Source organism: Podarcis raffonei, chromosome 4 (assembly GCF_027172205.1).
Source record: "Podarcis raffonei isolate rPodRaf1 chromosome 4, rPodRaf1.pri, whole genome shotgun sequence".
Classification (NCBI taxonomy): domain Eukaryota; kingdom Metazoa; phylum Chordata; class Lepidosauria; order Squamata; family Lacertidae; genus Podarcis; species Podarcis raffonei.
The window spans coordinates 49,118,567-49,138,681 of record NC_070605.1 but is presented as its reverse complement, the minus strand read 5'-3'; the positions used below and the strand labels follow the sequence as shown (position 1 = coordinate 49,138,681).

Sequence of the window (20,115 nt, the reverse complement as noted above, 5' to 3'; positions counted from 1 at the left end):
CTGAACTCAAGATTGGAATGGATTTAAATAATCAACTTCTTCCAAGCATGCCTGAATCTGGACCACCACCACCTTCTTGAGCACCTTGCCCAGGAAGGGGGTATTTGCCACTGGGTGATAATTGTCCAGGGATATCTTCTTAAGGAGAGGGAGCACCACTGCTTCCTTCAAGGCAGAAGATAACTCTCCAATCCCCAGTGAAGATTAAGCACCCTCTGGATCCACCCAGTCAACCCCTACAGCTTGTCCACATCATCCTCAAGCTGCAACTACCTAAACTGATCCAGTATAGATGGAGAAGTTGTTACAGCAGGCCTTCAATGGTGTCAAAGCAAGGCTCTCTTGGTCAGGTAACTCTGCAATGGTGTGTTGGAGGGATACTTGTGAATGCAATGATGGCCAAGAAACTTTCTTTGTCGCCACCACTAAATAGCTGAAGCATGAAATACTATACCAGGTACTTGATCTAAGGAATGACTACACATTTATGAAACTGCCTCTTAGGGGCCAACTTTGGCACATACACTACATAGTCTCCCCTGCATTTAAAGGATGTTTGTATAGATTAAGCAAGGTGGTGATTTTTTAGTGAAATAGTTCAAACTGGTAGCTTATGTACTACTTTCCACAGGGCAAGTTGTTAGGATACTTTAGTCTTATAAACCCTATACACACTATTTTATATATTTAATATTCTTTAAATTGTTTGTATAAGTTATAAGTAACTTTGAGCTTTCAAACTGAGGGCAGGACAAGGGAAAAGTATGAAGTCAAAGAAGTACATGAGTAGATGTCAACGTTTCTGGTATTTCATGCATATGCCTTTGTCAAAACATTCTGTAAAATTGACAATTAAATTTTTGAGCTCATGCCTAGTTTCTCATGCCAGAGTGACACACCTTATATCATGATGCACTTCTTTTTCGTATTTCTTCTCTCTTTGTTTCTTGCAGCAACAGAAGATGATAAAAGCTAATAAACAGAGTCCTAAAAGAGTCCCTAATACAGCTCCAGCAATGGTTCCAGCTCTATTCACCGCTAAAACAAATAGAACAATGATGTATGAGATGGCAGGAATTCATTTTTCAGTTTAATGATAAAGCCTTACCAAATTATTATTTCTATGTTTTTGCTTTCAAAACATAATACTTACGAGGGGTGACGTTCAGCACAAGAGAACACTCATCTGCACCAACTCTGTTGGAAGCTACACATTTGTATGTGCCAGAGGAAGCCCGAGAAGCATTTTTAATCAAAAGATCACCTGTATCTGAATCTGTAAATATATATATATACATATAAACTTCATTAGAATTTGTCAAAAGTAGCATTGGTAGGAATAATCAATAAAGCATGGATTTATGTTCTTACGTGTTTAACTTTTGACTGTGCATATTACTTACACAAAATAATTCAACACAGCTAAGGTGCAGAAGAAGTTTGGTTTCCAAACATATTCAGAGACACGCACTCTGCCAACTCACTCACCCCATTCCTATTAGGAATAGTCTTGGGGCTGCTGCTGTAATCACCCTCCAAATCAAGATGAAGTAGCTATGAGGTACCAAACCAATTAGCAACCAAATCTGCTACTGCTATTTAGATGTTTACTAGCTATAACTTAAACTGACTTTTCATAAGGTGTCTGGAAAAACTCCTGCCCCCACATATTTACTCACCCATTTAATCTAGGTTGATCTAGAGATTTGGGTTTTTCTACCTTGCCTGGATAAGCTTCATAGTATTACAAGAGGATACCATTTTCTTCCAAGCTTTTTTATAATTCACATTATTAGTATTATCCAATGAAAATTTCTATTAAAATTAATTAACTGACTGCTGAGAACAGCCTGCTTTTATAGTTTTATTAATAGGAAAAATTAACAAAATATTTTAGGAACTGGGACAGTTTCCCAACCTTAGGGCCAGGAACCCCCAAGGGATCCATGGGTAGCGCTCCTCCAAGTCTGCAGTTGGATGATTTCCTATGCTGCTGTACCTCTTTGCAGCAACATTCCCAGGAGTGCCATGTTATCCCTGAGGAGACTGTGACCGCTGGAAATTGTGGGAACATGGTTCAACAGCACTGGTCTATGCCTGCTCTACTTTCTTTTGTTGCTGTGAGGTGTACTTGGGAAAACCTGGTGGCAAGTTGCAAGAACGTAGCAGAGGCATGTTGCATTTGGCGTTTTCGGGCCTTTTATGATGCACAACACTTAGGGTTTATTGTAGAAGGTGAAATACACAGTTATAGAGGGCTGTAGACCCTCAATTTAATTTTAGTGATCTCCATTCTGTGGACTTTCTGCCTACTAATTATTGGCTGCATTTGAGTTCCTCAGTTACGGCAGCAGTGGAGATTACTTTTGGTGCTTTATTAAAGAATAAAATTTGTGGATTTGGGGGAGTTTTGTGTCTTAGAGATCATTTGGGCATCAGACCTTTTAGGGTTGCCTGTTGTTCTGAGCAGCATTTGCTCCTCATGCCTGCCACCTTACTAAAAAAACAAAACAACCAAAACTATAAATGAAATAGAATCTAATTAACTGCATATATAAGTAGATTTACTTACAGTGATTAGGAAACTTACCGAAGAATACAAGAGAGTCATGATTCTATAAATTGCCATATATATCATTGGTGGCAATTAAAGTTTTCTTTATAATTCTTTTGGGTATTACTCAGAAATAAATATTTGGTTCAATTTGATTGATTAGTTATGTTGTTGATCACCGGGTGTGCTGGGGAAATAAATAATTTTATCTTGTGTCTTTCATACCTTTTTGAATATATTCATTGGGTTCATCAAGGGGCATATTGGAGAAATAAATGAATTTATAGATAAATTGATATGCAATACCTTTTGGAATTAATTGCTTAGGTTTTGATTTGTGGGTACACTGAGGAAATAAATAAACGAATCCTTGCTGCTTTCTTTGATTTTGGCACATTTGCATTTTCTTTTAAAAATGCTACTGTGTTCATACTTTTTTTGCTCATTATTTATTATATGACTTAAAGTTGCATAAAATTACAACAATTAGCATGTGGGGGACCATTAATTTTTTGAGGTTAAAAAAGCATCCTCATAAAGGTTGGAAATCACTGCAGTAAAATGCATGATAGAAATCATTTTTGTGCCCTTCCACCATTCAGATTCTGTTCTTGGACTGAGTAAAGTCAAGTTCGCAAACCGGGACACCACGTTTTGCAGAGTTTGTAAACTGAATCATTCATAAACAGCACTGTTCTTAAACCAAAGTACCACTGTATAACTCTTCTTTTCAGCAAGTTCCAGAGCTCACCAGGGGGCATTTTTTTTTTTACTACCTTCATGGCCCAAGGAAACATCTCTGGAAAATTCTTTAAAGAAACTCAGCAGAGCAGACTCAATTTTTAAAAAATTAACTCTTTAAAATTCAAAGCTCTGCTTGTAATTAGTTTAGCATTTGAAGTTAGAAGGGAACAGACACTCGTGTTCAAATATGAAAAAGACAGTAATAATATAGAAGCATACTCAGTGATGATCTGTCCGGAAGTCCTTCTTTACCCATCTTCCCCCAGTGGTAGCTTATAAGGGGAGTGCCTCCTTGGGATTTACATTTCAGAGTAACATCAGTTCCAATCTCCTGTGATCCTTCGACATAGCATTTGGTCTTTTGAGGTTTTTCTATTAAAAGAATATTATTGTACTATGAATGCAAACTTAGAACTATGTACTCATTAAATGGTATATGTAGCCGCAACATAAACTATACATACATCACAGACATTTTATACACATATTTTATTTTCTTTCAAATATCAGTAGTTTGCCAACAAATTGTTACTACAATTTCAAAAAGATTAAGCTACTTCTTCCATGAGACCAACTACAGAGCCATTTCTTAGCATATCACACCACATATTTGTCCCACCCACCAGTTTGTACTATGTCTTGCTTCGAAATGTAACAAACTTATGGTCATTGTGCCCTTTAATCTGAAATATGGCATGCAAAATGCTTTATTTCCTGGCCCAGCTAATGCAAGATAATAAGGGGGCTGATTTAAATACTGTCCATCTAACAACTCTTTACCATGCTTAGACTGTGGCCTTTTAAACTGTGTGGGAGGGGTGGTGGTATTGTTCTGTTTGTTTTAATACTATAAACTGCCCTATGATCCTCGGATGAAGGATGATATATAAATTATATGAATTAAAATAAATACTAGCAAATCTCCAACTATTCATCCAATACTTACAGCCACTTTATAAAATCAGATAAAAAGTAATATTAATTGTATGCATGCCCACCTAGGAGTTAAAAAGCACATCAAAGTGCAAATAGATAAATGGGTACCGCTTCGGCGGGAAGGTAAACGGCGTTTCCGTGTGCTGCTCTGGTTCACCAGAAGCGGCTTAGTCATGCTGGTCACATGACCTGGAAGCTGTACGCTGGCTTCCTCGGCCAATAAAGCGAGATGAACGTCGCAACCCCAGACTCGGCCATGACTGGACCTAATGGTCAGGGGTCCCTTTACCTTTAATAACTCACTAAAGCAGGGCAACCTGCAGCTCAGAATTTTGGAAGCCCTCTGCAAGCAAAGAGTTATCTATTCCCCCTATTCCGCAGACTGCTGAAAAGGGATGAAAGCGTGGGGGGGGGGACACACCTACTTTTGACCCCATTTCCACATGCTGCTGCTGCAGCCTTGCCCCCTGCCAACATGCAGCAAACACGTATCTCCAAGCAAATACAGCTCTCAACAGAAAAGAGTGTCACGAGCCTGCACTATGTACAGTTTATGCAACTGCAAAACTAGAAATATCTTACCAAGTACCGTCAGCTGAACTCTGTGGGTCTGCATATCAGGAGCCTTCTTCACTTTACACTGGTACATGCCACTATCAGCCGGCTGTAAGTTCAGGATATCAATACTCGCATCTCCATCAGCTGGGTTCTGATTAACAAACTGTACCCGCCCAGCCATATGATACTTATCATAAACCGTGTCCTGACTGTACATAATTACCTGAAAGGAAAAGAGACAGATGACTATCTTGTATATGAGTTATCACAGCTGGAAGGGACCACTAGGGTCATCTAGTCCAACCCCCTACAATGCAGGAGTGTTTCGCCTAACATGGGGCTCAAACCTATAACCCTGAGATTAAGAGTCTCATGCTCTACAGTTATGTATGTTCTATCTAATATGATTTCGATTTTTCCCAGTAGTAAATAAATATGTCCTAGAACTATTTTCTGGAAGGACACTAGGTTAAACATTTGAATTCTTAAGTCTCAGCTTTGGGCTCAGCTACGTTCAAAATGGAAGTGAAAGATATGGAAGACCTAGGAGTTTAATAAAGGTTTTCACTTACCGGTTGCTCCTTTTTTGGCTCCAAGACAACCCATTCAATGTCAAGTAGTCCTTCATCTCCTGCTGCAAGAGTATACTGGCAGAGCAAAGTAACCTTCTCTCCTAGAGCCTTTGTTACCATCGTCTGTTCAGTTGATGTTATTGTTACGCCCTCAGTGAGATCTAGAAGCAAACCAAAATTGTAACACCTTAGAAGTTTTAAAAAGTATGAAAATATATTGTATGCACAACTTTGAAAATAGGAATAGCTTCTCTCTCTTTTAGACATCTAAATAAACCACGTGACTTGGAACCAACTATTGCAAACCTCTTGCATTTCTATGTATTGCAAGGTACAAAGGAAACAGTGATTACATTAGCTGTTTGCCCTTAGGGACTAAAACATTACTCATATCTTTTGAAGAATTTTTTATGTTAAATAGATGTTGCATGCCTTTTTCATTACTCTGCTATACTTAAAGGCCAGTGCAACGCTGTGCAGGCTAAAGCAAGTAGGACTGAATTCTACAACCACGGTACCTGCGTAATGATGATGTAACAGTATACTATCTACCTCCTTTTATCACAGCAAAAGTAGTTTCCATTTTACAATAATGGTTTACAATCTAAGAGACACGCTATAAAATTAAGGGACGAGGAAGGCAAAGTTGAGCACTTTCATTGCAATAACTTCATGGAGTCATTCTGAGCAGCCATAAATCTCTCTCTGTTAAGTTGTGGGTGAATATATCAGACGACACAGCGATTCTTCAAATAGCTCTTGTTTATTCACAGGCCAGAAAAGAACTGAACTGAAGGGTTCAGCCAGCCTGCTTATATAGAGCTCCACTAGAACGCAACAGTAACCATTTTCTGTAACTACCCAATCACTGAATGTCACTTTCAATCTCTTATTTGCATATGTGGACCTGAGTGAAAACTATCTACAGTATCCCCCTGCTGGCCCAGGGTGAGAACTTCAGTACATAACACTCTTTCTGTGTTATTACTGAACTACCCCCTCTCCCACGAAAATGGGGGGGGGGGCGTAAGTTGGTAATGTCAAACGTTGAGACTCCCATGTGTCCAAATTCAGACAATAATCTAGTATTGACATATTGGCCCAATTCACATGGTAAACCAGTCATGTGGACATGCTGTATGCACTGCTATTTGCACGTCAATTCCTCCCCTGCTGGAAATGAAACAAGCCACAGTCTGGCTTGTCATCATGTGCAAACACGGACTTATCATTAGTTTCTCCCCCCAAAACAAACCTAGCTTAGAAAAAAACCACAAGCTCATGTTTTCATTCATGAAAAGGTGAGATTCTGGCTTGTTTCTTTTACAGCACAGCAGGAGCAGGAGAGGAGTGAAGTGTGGACTTTTGCACAGTGGTACATGCAGCTTCTTCACATTAAACCATCGTTTCTTTTAACTATGGCTTAATGTAACACGAGAAACAGGCCACTGTTTGATAAACAATTCACTAGAATCAGGAAACGTTTACTTCATTCCTCCTATTTTTCACAAAAGTTATATAATTTTAAGTGTAGGACTATCAACATATGACTGCTATTTCTCAGTGAATTCATATGACATTTCTCACATCGTTCTTCAAAAGAGAACACAGTAAATCTACAGCCATATCATGAAGTTCCATTTTCAGACAAAGACAGCTTAATTTTAAACAACTGTGTAGTTTAGCATTTTCATAAAATCCCAAATGAGTTTTCAGATCTAATGCTTTTGGCAGCCTTTTCTGCTTCATCTCCTCCTGGAACATCAGCATAATCCTCAGTTGCATGCTATACTCAGAAGGACAATAAATTTCTGACACACACATTTCTGACACAAGCAAATGATTACAACATCTGCATAATGGCCAAAGAACTTTTTCAGAGATAGTTAAGTAAAGACCAAGAGAAATGTTTGTACAAATTTGGGGATTCTAAATAAGAATATACGTTCTCAACTCTAAAAAAAAAGTGAAAAGTAGTTTTCAAAATTATTCCATATAAATGGTGAGGTGTGTTCTGCAATGCTTAAAAAAGAAACAACTTGTTCCTATACTGTTTTTTGCTACCAATTAGATTTTTATGACAGATTTCTACTGTTTTTACATTAACATCCAAGTAACAAAGGATAAGTCACGCAAGAATTGCTATACCACCATACAGTACTAGAGTTATTAAATGCCACTAATCCATAACATATGCTGTAACATATAGATTTATATTTAAAACAGATTTTTGTTTGTCCAATACTGTTTTCTACGAAGGTATGACAAGATAGGAAATAAAACATAAACACAGATATATTGCCAGAAATATCTGGGATAAAAGCCCTTTTAGATATATATAGAAATCTTATTCCCCTCCCCTCCCCTCAAATTTATCCAACATTCCAACATGAAATTCTTCCATAATGTTTTAGTGGTACCGTGGTGCTCTTCTCATTCTCTTGGACAGCTCACATGAGCTTTCACATGTATGGAAGTGTGGGTTTTCTGTAGACAGAATGTGTTACTTGGACATGAAATGTAATCTTGCAGTTCTAAAGCTCCCTCCTGCAATGTTAGAGCTGAACAGGATGCACATCTTAGAAAGATGCAAGCGCAAACACCAAATCCATTTTCTTGGTGCCAGAGCTGTGCTTCAACTCGTGCTTATAATGCAACGATCAATACACCCGGTGCTGCAGAAGCACTAGGGTCACAATGAAGAATTCACCAGGCTCTGTTTTCAGTCTACATGATTTACAGAAGTGTCATATGAACACCAATGTAGGGCAATTTTCAAGGTAAGTGATGCATTGACTTTCCCTATAGACTTCGTCTTCCTAGTGTTGCAGCAATAGAACTGCTGGCACAATTCCAAAGCTAAGCAGGGTCCTGTATGTTTTCAACTTGGATGGAGAACCACATGTTAAGATTCCTGCACTGCAGGGGGTTGGACTACGTGACTCTCGGGGTCTCTTCTAACTCTATAATTCTAATAGCTATATAGGAAACAGCCTTTACCAACCTAGTGCCCTCCAGAAGTTTTGGACTACAACTCTCACTACCCCAGTCAGAGCAGTTATGTTGGCTAGGGCTGATGGGTTTGTAGTCCAAAACAACTAGAGGGCACCACACTGGGCTAGATATACGAGCAGACCAGGTAGACATGAAAAGCATACCACCACAAGAGCTTTCACACTAGTTTCCTTCATGTAAAATTAGGGTACTACTTAATTACTAAAAAGTAAAATATTCAGAGAACCACATTCTAATACAGGCAACAGCCAATCTGTGTGGAGGTTGCATTCCAGGCCAATGCGTGCAACAACGGAGCACACATAAGACCACCCCACCTCCTTTTCCAGTTCGCCGTGATGTACACATGCACAGACGTGCATCAGACAGTTGTTGCCTGTAATTAACTCAAGCTCATAGTCTACACTACAAATGTCTATTTCTTTTCTTAAGCTAGCATGGACAGAACCAAACTGTGTTGTTTTCAGCATCTTCATAGATCTTTAAAGTCAAGATAGCAATAAATAAATCAAACACATAATTAAAACTGAAATTTCATGTATAAGTTTTGGGAGGAATCCAACGTTGGAAGAGAAGAATTACTTATGCAAGAAGACTTCACCTTCTGCAACCCAATGGGGATCTCCAAAATCTGCTTCAGAGAGCCCACACTTACCCCAGCAACCTTCCAATGCAGACACTGAAAACCTGCTACTGGGCAGAGGCAAGGAAAGTCAAATCCTACTACATGAGCTGTTATCTATTTTACTTGGAAAATTATACATTGTTTGATGTATGTCCTTACCAGGGACTATACATTGTTTGATACAGTCCTTACCAGTACAGTCCTCACAGTAAATTATGTCATAGCAAATACTTTTTAACACGTTACTTCACAGCACAGCTTTAATGTTTTCTGCAGTTGAACAGATATACTCCTGGTTCTCATAAAAAAAATAAAACTATAAATATATAAATAAAAATATATCTCCATTATTAAAAACTAGTGTGTTCACAGCATTTTCTGAACAAATACAGAATCTAATTTAATTAAAAGTTAACCAAACATTTCTCCTAGCAACAAACAGTTGATGTCCTTGCTCTACTGAGACACATTTATCAAATTCAGAAAACATTTGTTTTCTTTCAGCTGCAGTAAAAGAGAGCACCAGCCAGTCAGTCCTGTGGTCAAAAGAATTATCAACAGAATGAGGGAGCCTATGGCATCAGCGTTATTTGTTATCTCACCAGTTGCTGACATGTGCAGCAATGCATGTTTGCCAACTTGACTGTTTGATGCAACACTCTGGCCCCTGTGCACTGCGGTTCTAAGATTTAGTTTGTGCTGCAGTGCATGAAATTCAACATCATATTTGTAACACAACATGTTGACTTGAGAACAGTGTGACTGGTGCTTTGCTGCCCCGGCCATTTTTTGTCCTGCCCCTAGAATGTCACGGCCTTTCCTGAGTTTTGGAGTGTAGGGCTCGCCAATATAGCAATATATCGTCCAAAACTGATTTGAAGTCCCTGTCTTGATGCTGACAAGTCTTGCATCGAGGTGGAGGAATTCATTGCTTGAAATGGTACTTTGCTGGTACTCTTGAGATGCATTTGAAATAGTACATTGCTGTGCCTCTATTGGAAAGGAAAAGTCTGTCTTATCTCCCATTAGGACACTTACAAATTGGAGTAATTATGGGTTGTCCAGAAAGAATGGAGGACTCTGATATTCACAGGGTTTCTCTGGATTGTGGGAAAAGTAATGTCTTTCATGCACCCTACTGCAAGACATGCAGTTCGCAGCACAACCTAAGTCAAAGTTTTTAATAAAATTTCTCACCAAAGACTCTTGAATAACTAACAAAAGGAAGTGCTACTTTACACTGTGCACAGTACAACTATGGAATTCACTCCTACAAGATGAGGTGGTGGCCACCAACTAAAAGAGAATTAGACATAATCATGGAGGTTTGGGTGATCTGTGGCTACTAATCATGACTTCAAGGATAAGCAGTTGCTAGAAATCATGAGTGCTATTGTGCTCATTTTCTGGCTTGTGAACAGACACAATGAGAACAGGCAGTTAGACTAGAAGGACCTTTGGTCTGATCTAGCAGGGCTTTTACCCATTTTCATTTGTTGTACAATGTGGAGCTGCCCTTGAAATGATTGCAGCTAGTGCATAAGGAAGGCAGCTGCTGGAGGTCTAATAGGCCTAACAACTTGGGACCGTGGAATGACAGTGCTGGGAGACCTGCACTGTCTGCCTTTACTTATGGAGCCCTATTAAAAGTGATGGTTTTGACATATAAAAAAGCCCTGAACAGCTTAGGGCCAAATTACCTGAGTGAATGTGTTTCCCATACTGTACTGCTGGTGCTTTGAGAATCAATTGGAGGAACCCCCTTTTTCTGTAATCTGCAGGTCTAGGAGTTGACAGGGGCTTTCTCAGAAACGACAACTTTATTACAGAACATCCTCCATCCTGGGGCTTTGACTGCCACTGATATCATCTGACTGTAGGCACCAGCTGAAAACCTCCTTTCACTAAGCTTTTAAAGGTATTTTTGAAGATACTGGCCAGCACTGTAGAATGGATAAATGGAGTGGGTTTCCCCCCAAAAAATGAAATTGATACTTTACATACATTATGAAGTAACCTGGGATGGATGATTAGATATAATATACTTCTGTGTGACCATGCTTTTATTTCCATCCCTTCTTGGCTGGAAAAGTAAATATAGTAGCCAAACAGAATCCAGGTAACTATTGTGCCACTTGGGAGAGACTGAAGATGTTTCTAAGGCAACTCTCTTAACAGCAGTTCCCAAGGACATATGACACCTCTATGAGGAGGAGGATTGTATTGCAGTTATGTTAAATATAGTTGCAGCTCCCAAAGAGAGTCTCTGTATTTGTTAAGCAACCTGACAGGTAAAGAGAAGATTTTTTTTTAGTTCAGCTGCAAATGTAAACTTCTGCAGATGAGCAAAACTTTCCTTGACAGCGTAGTTCTTGAAATCCTAGGTACTCACACTTTTCAGCAGAATAGTAAAAAACAAAGGCCCAATTGTGGAAGTACTTGGAATAGGATAATAATAATCATTATCGTCCTTATTATTAATGCTAAGAGACTGCTTTCCCAAACAGCCCCTTTTTGTGGTTGCTGGTTTGAGTTTCTTTTGGTCTCAGACTGCAGTTTTGTTATTTTTACCTTTGTTTTTGGGCCAGCCAAGAGCAGCCAGGTGAGAGGGAAGGAGGAAGGGACTCAGAGAGATGGGAAGGAGTATACAGAGTGGCGTCCGCATGAAAGGGGGGCACCCCCACTCTAGAATTAAGTGGGCAAGACTGGGAGGGGACAGCGAAGCCAAACCTGCAGCAGAGGTTGGGAAGTTCTCCTCCTAGTATCCTTTCTGCAACGCACCAGGGAACAGTTCCAGACTGTGTGCTGCCATTGCCTCCTGTCCACACTCCCCTCCCTCATCAGCTGACCTGCCTTCTCCCCATTCTCTGACAGCCATGGGGGGGGGGCTTTGCTTCTGTGGTACTGCACCAACAAGCTGGCTCGCAGTAGCTGAAGACTCTGCATGTCGCTACCGTGCAAGCCAACTGCCCCATGTTGCAGTGCAAGCTGTAGCAGTTCCAACTGGGCAGTAACAGCCACTTTACTAGAGAGTCATGCAGGGCGACATTTCTCTCCTCCCACACCTTAAAAAAAATAGATACCTAACAAAGCCCTATTATCATTAAGTAGAGAATGTTACACATGGAAAATTAGGACAAGGAAAGGGATGATGATGCTAACGACCTAAAAAAGGTATTTTAGCTGCATGACCCTGCCCTTAGGAAGTATGCATTTATTCATTTATGGAATTGGTGGAGGCAGTAAGTGTGGGCATTTGGAGATCAGTGGTGGCCAGCATAAGTCTTTGCTTCAATGTGAATTCTAACCATATGTGAAACTCTTTTGACGGCATCCACACTGTCAAGAGTTTTCTGGCACTGAGCATATCATTAGTGGAATCATGAGCATAGGACAAAATACTAGAGAAATGTTAGGCTGCCTCAATCATATTTTATAGAAATCCATGCTACAATCCTTAAAACAATCCTACATAGGAAATGGTCTGCACTTAAGGGAGCTAACCGAGCATCACTTGATATTTGCTACCTTTTTGGAAGCAGAAAGGACATGGCAATGAGCCCAGCTTTGGCTGGGGAGGGCGGGATATAAATAAATTATTATTATTAGTATTATTATTATTATTATCATCATCATCATCATCATCATCATCATTATAGGATTGGTCAATAGGTGATAGTAGTAGTAGTGGTAGTAGCAGTAGTAGTAGTAGTAATTATTTATACCCCACCCTTCTGGCTGGGTTTCCCCAGCAGCTCTGGGCGGTTTCCAACAAAAGATTAAAAATATATTAAAACATCAATCATTAAAAACTTCCCTAAACAGAGCTGCTTTCAGATGTCTTCTAAAAGTCAGACAGTTGTTTATTTCTTTGACTTCTGATGGGACGGCGTTCCACAGGGTGGGCACCACTAACGAGAAGGTGACTACTATACATACAAGCTTCTTGCACCCAGAAAAGAAGGGAGCTGCGGTATCAGTTAAATAAGGAGAAAATAGATCTACATCCGTGGATGTTTTAGTCAATTGTTGGCGAGACAGTGCTAACAAACTCCACTGCTGCTATTTCTGATCTAAAACTTCCAGTCAACTAAAGTTCCTAGTCTTCTTCCTGAGTAGTTTCTCCTCAGTAAATCTTCAATACCAGTAGTTCCCCAACTTTCTCCCCACCACCACCACTTGAAAATTGCTGAGGGTCTTTGGTGGACCACTTAATGATTTTTCTGGTTGTTGTAAACATTAATAATGTGCTGTGTTAGAAGCTGTTATGTACACTGGAACCTTGGTTCTCGAACTTAATCTGTTCTATGAGTCCATTTGACTCCTGAAACCATTTGAAAACCAAGGTGCGGCTTCCGATTGGCTGCAGGAGCTTCTTGCCCTCAAGTGGAAGCCGCGTCGGACACTCGGCTTCCAAAAATCATTAGAAAACCAGAACACTTACTTCCGGGTTTTTGGTGTTTGGGACCCAAAACGTACAAGTACAAAGGCGTTTGAGAACCAAGGTACAACTGTATTCTGATTCCTCCTTTTATTTTGTATATATTGTATTTTATTGTATTACAATTTGAACTCAGTGTGCGGCTCGCAGGTTCTGTGTCAAAGTACTCTTGCAGCCCAACCCACCTGGCCTGAGAGGCTGGACTGTCCTAGAGAAGACTATGTTGTAGTCACACCGGCCAGCTCCTATATAGGTGTTGCTACAAACCTTTGCCACTACAGATTGGCTGCCCAGTGCCTGCCTAGAAAACACTACCTAGAAAGTGGTTAACAATGAGAGAGCAGAACTACACGGTAGCTAGTTAACATCCTACCCACATCTTTGGAAAACCAGTAAACATTTGCTGGGCTGGGCATTTGCAGTGAGAATGGTAGGAAGCAGAAAGCTTATGCACCTCCTTCCATCTCCACACCACTGCAACTGCCAACCCTGTCACTGCTTTGATGTTACAAGAAAACACAGAATTAAGACCACCACATTTCCCTTTGTAATATATAATTACTTCCAGAGACCTCTAGAGACTATTACTGAGGGAAATGAAAGGAAGTTTCTAAAACATAAAACACTCAATTAAATTTTTGTTTTCTAATGCTAGAGAGAGAAGACAAACTCTAAAACAAAACCTTGCAGCGTCTTTTCGTTATTTTAGACACATAAGGCTAGAACAAAATTCAAAAACTAATAAAATATTTAGCTATCAGATACTTAAGACATGTTATGCCTGCCAGACAAGAACTGCAAAAATGGGAATTTTAGCATTCTTCCTTAACAAATAATGAAATTAAAAATTAAGACACAAAGATTGGTGAACAGTTTGTGTACATCTTAATTTTTTTAAAATTATTATTGCTGAGAAATGTGTTTTTTCCGTCTGAAAACTGTGTGCACATTTTAGTTTGAATGTCTAGGATTAATCACATGGGATCAGATCTGATTTGCACTGCATTATCTGTACAGGCCCAAAGTTAAGACTGAAAGCCTGAGGACAGGGACTGTCTTGTTGGGTTTAACTAAATGATCTGTAAGCTGCTCGGGAAGTCTTAGGTTATGGGCAGGATAAAAATCCTTTAAATAATTAAAGTGAAGCCAACAATCATTCAATCCAGCAATTCACAACTTTTTAGTAGGCACAATCTGTCTTCGCATATATCCTTCCTCCCACAAAAAGAAGGTTCCTTGCCAATCACAACCACCTGTAACTGACAGGTGCTTTGGCTGCAAGTGAGCCGCATTGTAGTAGAAGTGGAATGCTTTGCACTTCCTGGGAGACACCCTTTCACCACCAATGGACTATCCTGTTCATTTCCACGCATTGAAATGCTCCAGGGACTCGACTAGTAAGAAGGATGCAGAACAAGAATCCGTGCAACATGTGGTCGAGCCATCAACTGTGGAAATCAGAAATCAAATGTGGTTAAGATACTGAGAGCCATTGCATTAAACAGATGTAACAAGGAAAATTACAAAGCCTGCTCTGACTTACTTTAACTGTTTATTAGGTGTTCCTAATTTAATTTCTTTCTAATATATAAGGTTCTGCACATTAACTCACCTGCTTGCTACTAGCAACCACCCTCCCACATCTGAAGAGCATCTCTATAAATGTGAACTGTGTGAAAAAAAGCTTCATGCAAAGCCCTACTTTACACCAAGTAACCCACACTGTGGAGAGGCCGTACGTGTACCAAGTATGTGGGGAGAAAGGCTTCTGTTACAAGGCAAAGCTTGCTGAACATGGAAGAACCCACACTGGAGTGAGGCCTTATAAATGCTCAGAACGAGGGCAGAACTTAAATTACAGCACCAGCCTTCAAGCACACTAGAGAACCCATATAGGGGAGAGGCCATACGAATGCTCGGACTGTGGCAAGAGGTATACTTTTCATTCCAACCTTAGTGTGCATCAAAGAACCAACACTAAACAGAAGCCTTTTAAATGCTCAGGATGTGGACAGAGCTTCTATTGAAGAACAGCCTTAAAGTATATTAGAGAAGACATACAAGGGAAAATCCACACAAGTGCTCAGACTGAGGTAGGGGGTATAGTTCTCAATCAAACCTTGTTAGACATCAACTCATCCACATCAAGGAGAGGCCTTATAAATGCTTGGAATGTGAGCAGGGCTTCCAGAGCAGCACACAGCTTATTGCACCCCACAGAACCCATGAAGTGGAGAGGACATAAGAACGCTCAGACTGCGACAAGGGATTTACTTCTCCATTTGATCTTATTAAACATAAAAGAATGCACACTGAAGTAAGACCTTACAAATGCTCAGAATTTGGCCTTTTAAATGTGTTGCGTGAGGAGGGGTTATTGATTTGCTTTTGTTTTTATTATGTATTTTAATGTTGTGATCTGCCCTGTGATCTTCAGATGAAGGGCGGTATACAAATTTAATAAATATAAATCAATCAATCAATCCCTGCTTTTCCATTCATGAGACATTAACTACCCTGCCCTTTTGTCCCCATAAAAGTTTAATGAGCAAAAGCTGTGAGTTCTGTCCCACCTCTGGGTTTTGTAGTAAGTAAAAAAACAGAAAACAAACTACTCCTTTCCCCTCCCCTTATATCCCCAGCTTTAGTTACTATAGGATTTTGCAGCTTTTCTTACTATAGGATTACCAACATTTCCTGTTCCACCACAGAGAATTGGGAGGAAGAAAAGGAGTCATGGATTCACTCCCTTTCCCCATTAGACATTTGCAGAAGCTGGCAGTGCCAGAACCCATTTCTCCATTTGCAAAAGTCTAGCAGAAGAGCAAGCAAGCACTTGCTCTTCCTAAATGTATCTGCAAATTCCAAAGGTCTGTTACAGGGAGAGTTCTATGAAGATTACAAACAATAATTTAACTAGTAATCCAAGTCAAAATTTGCAAACCTTCAACTGTACAACCCTGTTTTCAATTCTGAAAATTCTTAATTACCAGCTAACAAACTATAAACTAGTGGTCAGTGTTATTATATGCCTTCATTGTTACATGAGGAATTATGATGATTAAGTTTCAGTGCAGCAGTTGATGAGCAACCTAAGTTATCTGTGTATGGTATAATTCTGTGACAATTGGGAAAGAAATCCATTTCTGAACCATCTATTTTATAAGTACTAGTTTTCCGGATAAAATGAAAGCATTTGTTGACATCAGACCAAAGTTAAAATAGTATTTCCTTATAAATGAGATTTAATCAATTGTCACTTTTATTACCACACAGTAAAAACAGGTGTCTGATTCTAGGCTGCTATTTAAAACTTGAATCAGTTTTTTACTTCTATGTACTTTGAACAAAATATTATTTGATGACTGGACAGGATTTTTATCCCATGAGTAATGTTCCAAAGCATGTATGACATCAACAATAGCATAAAACATTTCAACAGGAAACAAAGGGCTGAAAAGTGTTGAAAAGCTTTTATTTTGCATAGCTTTTCACCCCACAGGTGTTGCATGCATTGAATTCTGCTTGTTGCATGCAATTTAATAGCTAGGTTTTGAGAAGAGGAAATAATTACAAGCAATTTCTCAAAATGAAGAGAATTGTCCACTATTACATTACTAGTTCTATGAAGAAAACCTTCAAAAAGGCTTTTATATTTTCAAAGGTATCCAGATTGCAAACTTACATTTATAATTTAGTTTGTGGTTATTGAAAAGTTAGCATACCAAAGATATTTACAACTTGGAGAGCACACACAAAACTCCCACCATCCTATGCTCCAGTCCCAATACTTGGTGGGCAAAGCATTTTTCATGGAGCAGAACATCTACATCAATTCATTTCCAAAGATGCTCCATCAGTATCTCAAGTTCAATACAAGACGACACACTAGAAGAAAGCCACTTCAATTTTTTTATGGATATGACTTCCATTTAAAAACAAACCAACCATATGTGCACTAATATCTGTGCATTGTGCAACTGCCTCAAGACTGCCAGACTTCTTCATAGACACTCCAGCCAGTCTTGTTCCTCCTGCAGATTTCAGGAACTGAATCTTCTAAATATAAGTCGTATCAAACCACTAAGAAACAGTCCTGCCCATTTTGTGAATTGTGCCAAAGTAAAAAGACATGCATTTGCCATGCATTATGGATTTATTTCAGTACAGCCGGTAATACAGGTTTTCTTTCCTAGAGATACCAAGGGGAAAAAATCACTGTGATGAAGGCAGCCTTTAAGTTCACATGTTCAAGCCGCAAAATAGCCTCAGCCTTTAAGCAGAAAAAAAAAGGGGGGGGACCTACTCTACATGCAGCTATTAATCCTATTTATTTCCAGTATTCAACTAGCTTCCCAATCTACAGTCACAGAGTCAAATTCTGAAGAGAGGCTAAAAATTAATCCTAAACTGAAGAGCACAATATTTTGCTTTTTTAAAAAGATCTTCGGTGTCCTTTTCTTTCTTTTCCAGAAACACAGGGGAAGAGAGTAGAAGAAAGGACCACGCTGCTGCCCAGATCACAGAGATTGCAAGGAGAGCTTTGCCCCTCCTCCCTCTCTCCCTTGAGCCCTCCTGGCGCTGCCGGCTTGGCTGCTTGTCGAAGAGCCCACGTTTGGCAAAATCTTTTTTTCCCTTCCTTTTTTGCCTTGCACCTTCCAAGGCACAGCCAGTCTGCCGCGTTCGGATTGTACGGATTGAGATGGCGGTGCTAGGATCTGGAAGAAGCCTTGCTTTTATTTGCTTTGTTAAGAGAAGAAGTCATCCCACGCAAAGAACACACACAAATTCCGGCTGGCAGCCGAGTCCAGAGGAGGGAGGGCTTCGCTATGGGGCGTGGGGAAGGGAAGGGCGGCGGACGGACGTTCAGCACACACAACAAAGCCTTCGACCTCAGCCCGGGTGAATCACCAGAGACAGAGTGAGAGAGGCGCTCGGCCAGCCCAGGTTGAGGCCAGTCCGGTTTGAGCGCGCCCTCGCCGCCGCCCCCCCCAAGGAACAAAGCCCACCAAAAAAAAGGTTTAAAAAGAGAGAGAAGTTGCACACATCACATTTTAAAACACTAAAGCTACGTGGGAACCCGCCAACAGGCGAAGTACTTCGCGCCAAGCAGAGGCGCTCGTATCTCTCTTTTTCATCCGTAGTTCCGAAAACATTTTTATTTCAGAAAGTGCGCGCGGGTATCTGTAGGCAATACTTTGGAGCAGCCCAAGCGCTGAGTGATTGAGGACCTCCAGCCATATTTCGCGAAAATCAGCCCACGCGCGCGCGCTGCCCACCGCGACTCCGACTCTTTGTTCCCCCACCTCCTCCCGCGGAGACCAGCAGAAGAAGCGCCCGGGAAGCGCGCGCGGAAGGTGGGGCGGGGGCCGCCACGAAGCGGGGCGCAGGGAAAACAGTGTCGGGGAAGCGAAGCGGGGTGGGGGGGAGGAAGCGGGGTCTCTTTCCCCTCAGGGTGCCGGCTCCGTCGCCTCCTTTCCTTACCTGCGCACAGAAACAGGAGACTCCACAGCAAGCGCGCCAGCAGCAGCGACTCCATGGCGGGGACAAGCCAGCCGGAGAAGCAGCTGAGGCGACTCCCGAGTAAATTCCCGGCGGACACTCTTCGGCCCGACCCTCGCAAGCCCAGCAGGTGAAGCGGCCGTCACTTCCGCCTGGCCACAGCTCCGCCGCCGCCTGCTCCGCTGCGCTGGCACAAATGGGAGGCTGAGGCAGGCGCCGGACTCGCCGCGGAGGACGGGCTTCCCCGCCTGCGCGTCTGACTGGGCTGAGCTCACACCCACCTACCTTGCAGCCTCCCACCGAGCAAGCAATGCCCGCCGGGCGAGGCAGCGCCGCGCACACCCCTGCGGTCACTTTCAGCGCGCGCGCTCCTCTCTCAACAATGGCTGCAAAAGCTGCGCGGCTGCTTCTTCACCTGGGAGTAAGCCCCGTTGAATTCAATGAGATCTACTTCTGAGTAGACATGGCTAGGGTTGCTTGCTCCTTAGCACCTTAAAAAAGAAAAGAAAAGCCTCACACATAAACGGTGTGAGTTCCCCTGCCCCTTTTTGATATCTTGTTTGTGAGTGAAGTGGGGCCATTCCAATTTCCATTAAGGAGTGCGAGTTCGATTTATTTTCCGCAGAATCCCCATGTTTTGTTTTTTGCCCATGTGGCACTCAGGTAGGTATGCTCTAACTAAGCTGGAGTTGCTACAGCAACACTCCCAACCAAACAGCACAAAGGCCCACACTCAACACCATTTTAACTATCTTTACATAAGGCACTGTAGCCCTGGGAGGTGCATAGGGGTTTTCAGCACCCTTAACAAGCTATAGTTCCCATGATTTTTTGGGAGGAGCCATAATTATTGAAGTGTCATAATAGTGCTTTAAAGGGATGGTGTGGATATGACCATAAATTAAGGAACAGGGTGCTTCTGAGCACATGTTGGCGTTTGAATTCAGCTCCAGAGATGACTGAAGATCATGGGGTTTTTTGCACAAAATTCCACTCCCAAGATATTTTGTACCCCTAGGCAAAGGAAAAAAAAAGATATTCCACATATGGAACCCTGACATACTGATAGTTGACTCTTACCCCAGCACTGGCTATGGACAACATCTCCACAGCACCTGAAGACAGCAGATTAGGGTAGGGTATAGCTCTACCTTCCAACACTTTACCC

At 41.1% G+C, this 20,115-nt stretch overlaps 1 protein-coding gene across 2 annotated transcripts in view; it reads right to left on the bottom strand.

Annotated features, from left to right (window-relative positions):
* The window catches only part of CXADR (CXADR Ig-like cell adhesion molecule), a 32,269-nt gene extending 13,024 nt beyond the window's left edge, over window positions 1-19,245 (bottom strand). The window contains exons 1-6 of one of the 2 annotated variants that reach the window (XM_053386510.1): window positions 18,930-19,245; window positions 5,365-5,525; window positions 4,817-5,015; window positions 3,518-3,670; window positions 1,154-1,276; window positions 900-1,038 (exon numbers count right to left, since the gene is read on the bottom strand). In XM_053386510.1, the coding sequence (XP_053242485.1) occupies window positions 900-1,038; window positions 1,154-1,276; window positions 3,518-3,670; window positions 4,817-5,015; window positions 5,365-5,525; window positions 18,930-18,984 (830 nt within the window). In that variant the 5' untranslated portion in view covers window positions 18,985-19,245. The remainder of the gene's footprint in view (window positions 1-899; window positions 1,039-1,153; window positions 1,277-3,517; window positions 3,671-4,816; window positions 5,016-5,364; window positions 5,526-18,929) is intronic. The other variant, XM_053386508.1, reaches the window with a different exon arrangement.
* Window positions 19,246-20,115: the final 870 nt, after the last annotated feature.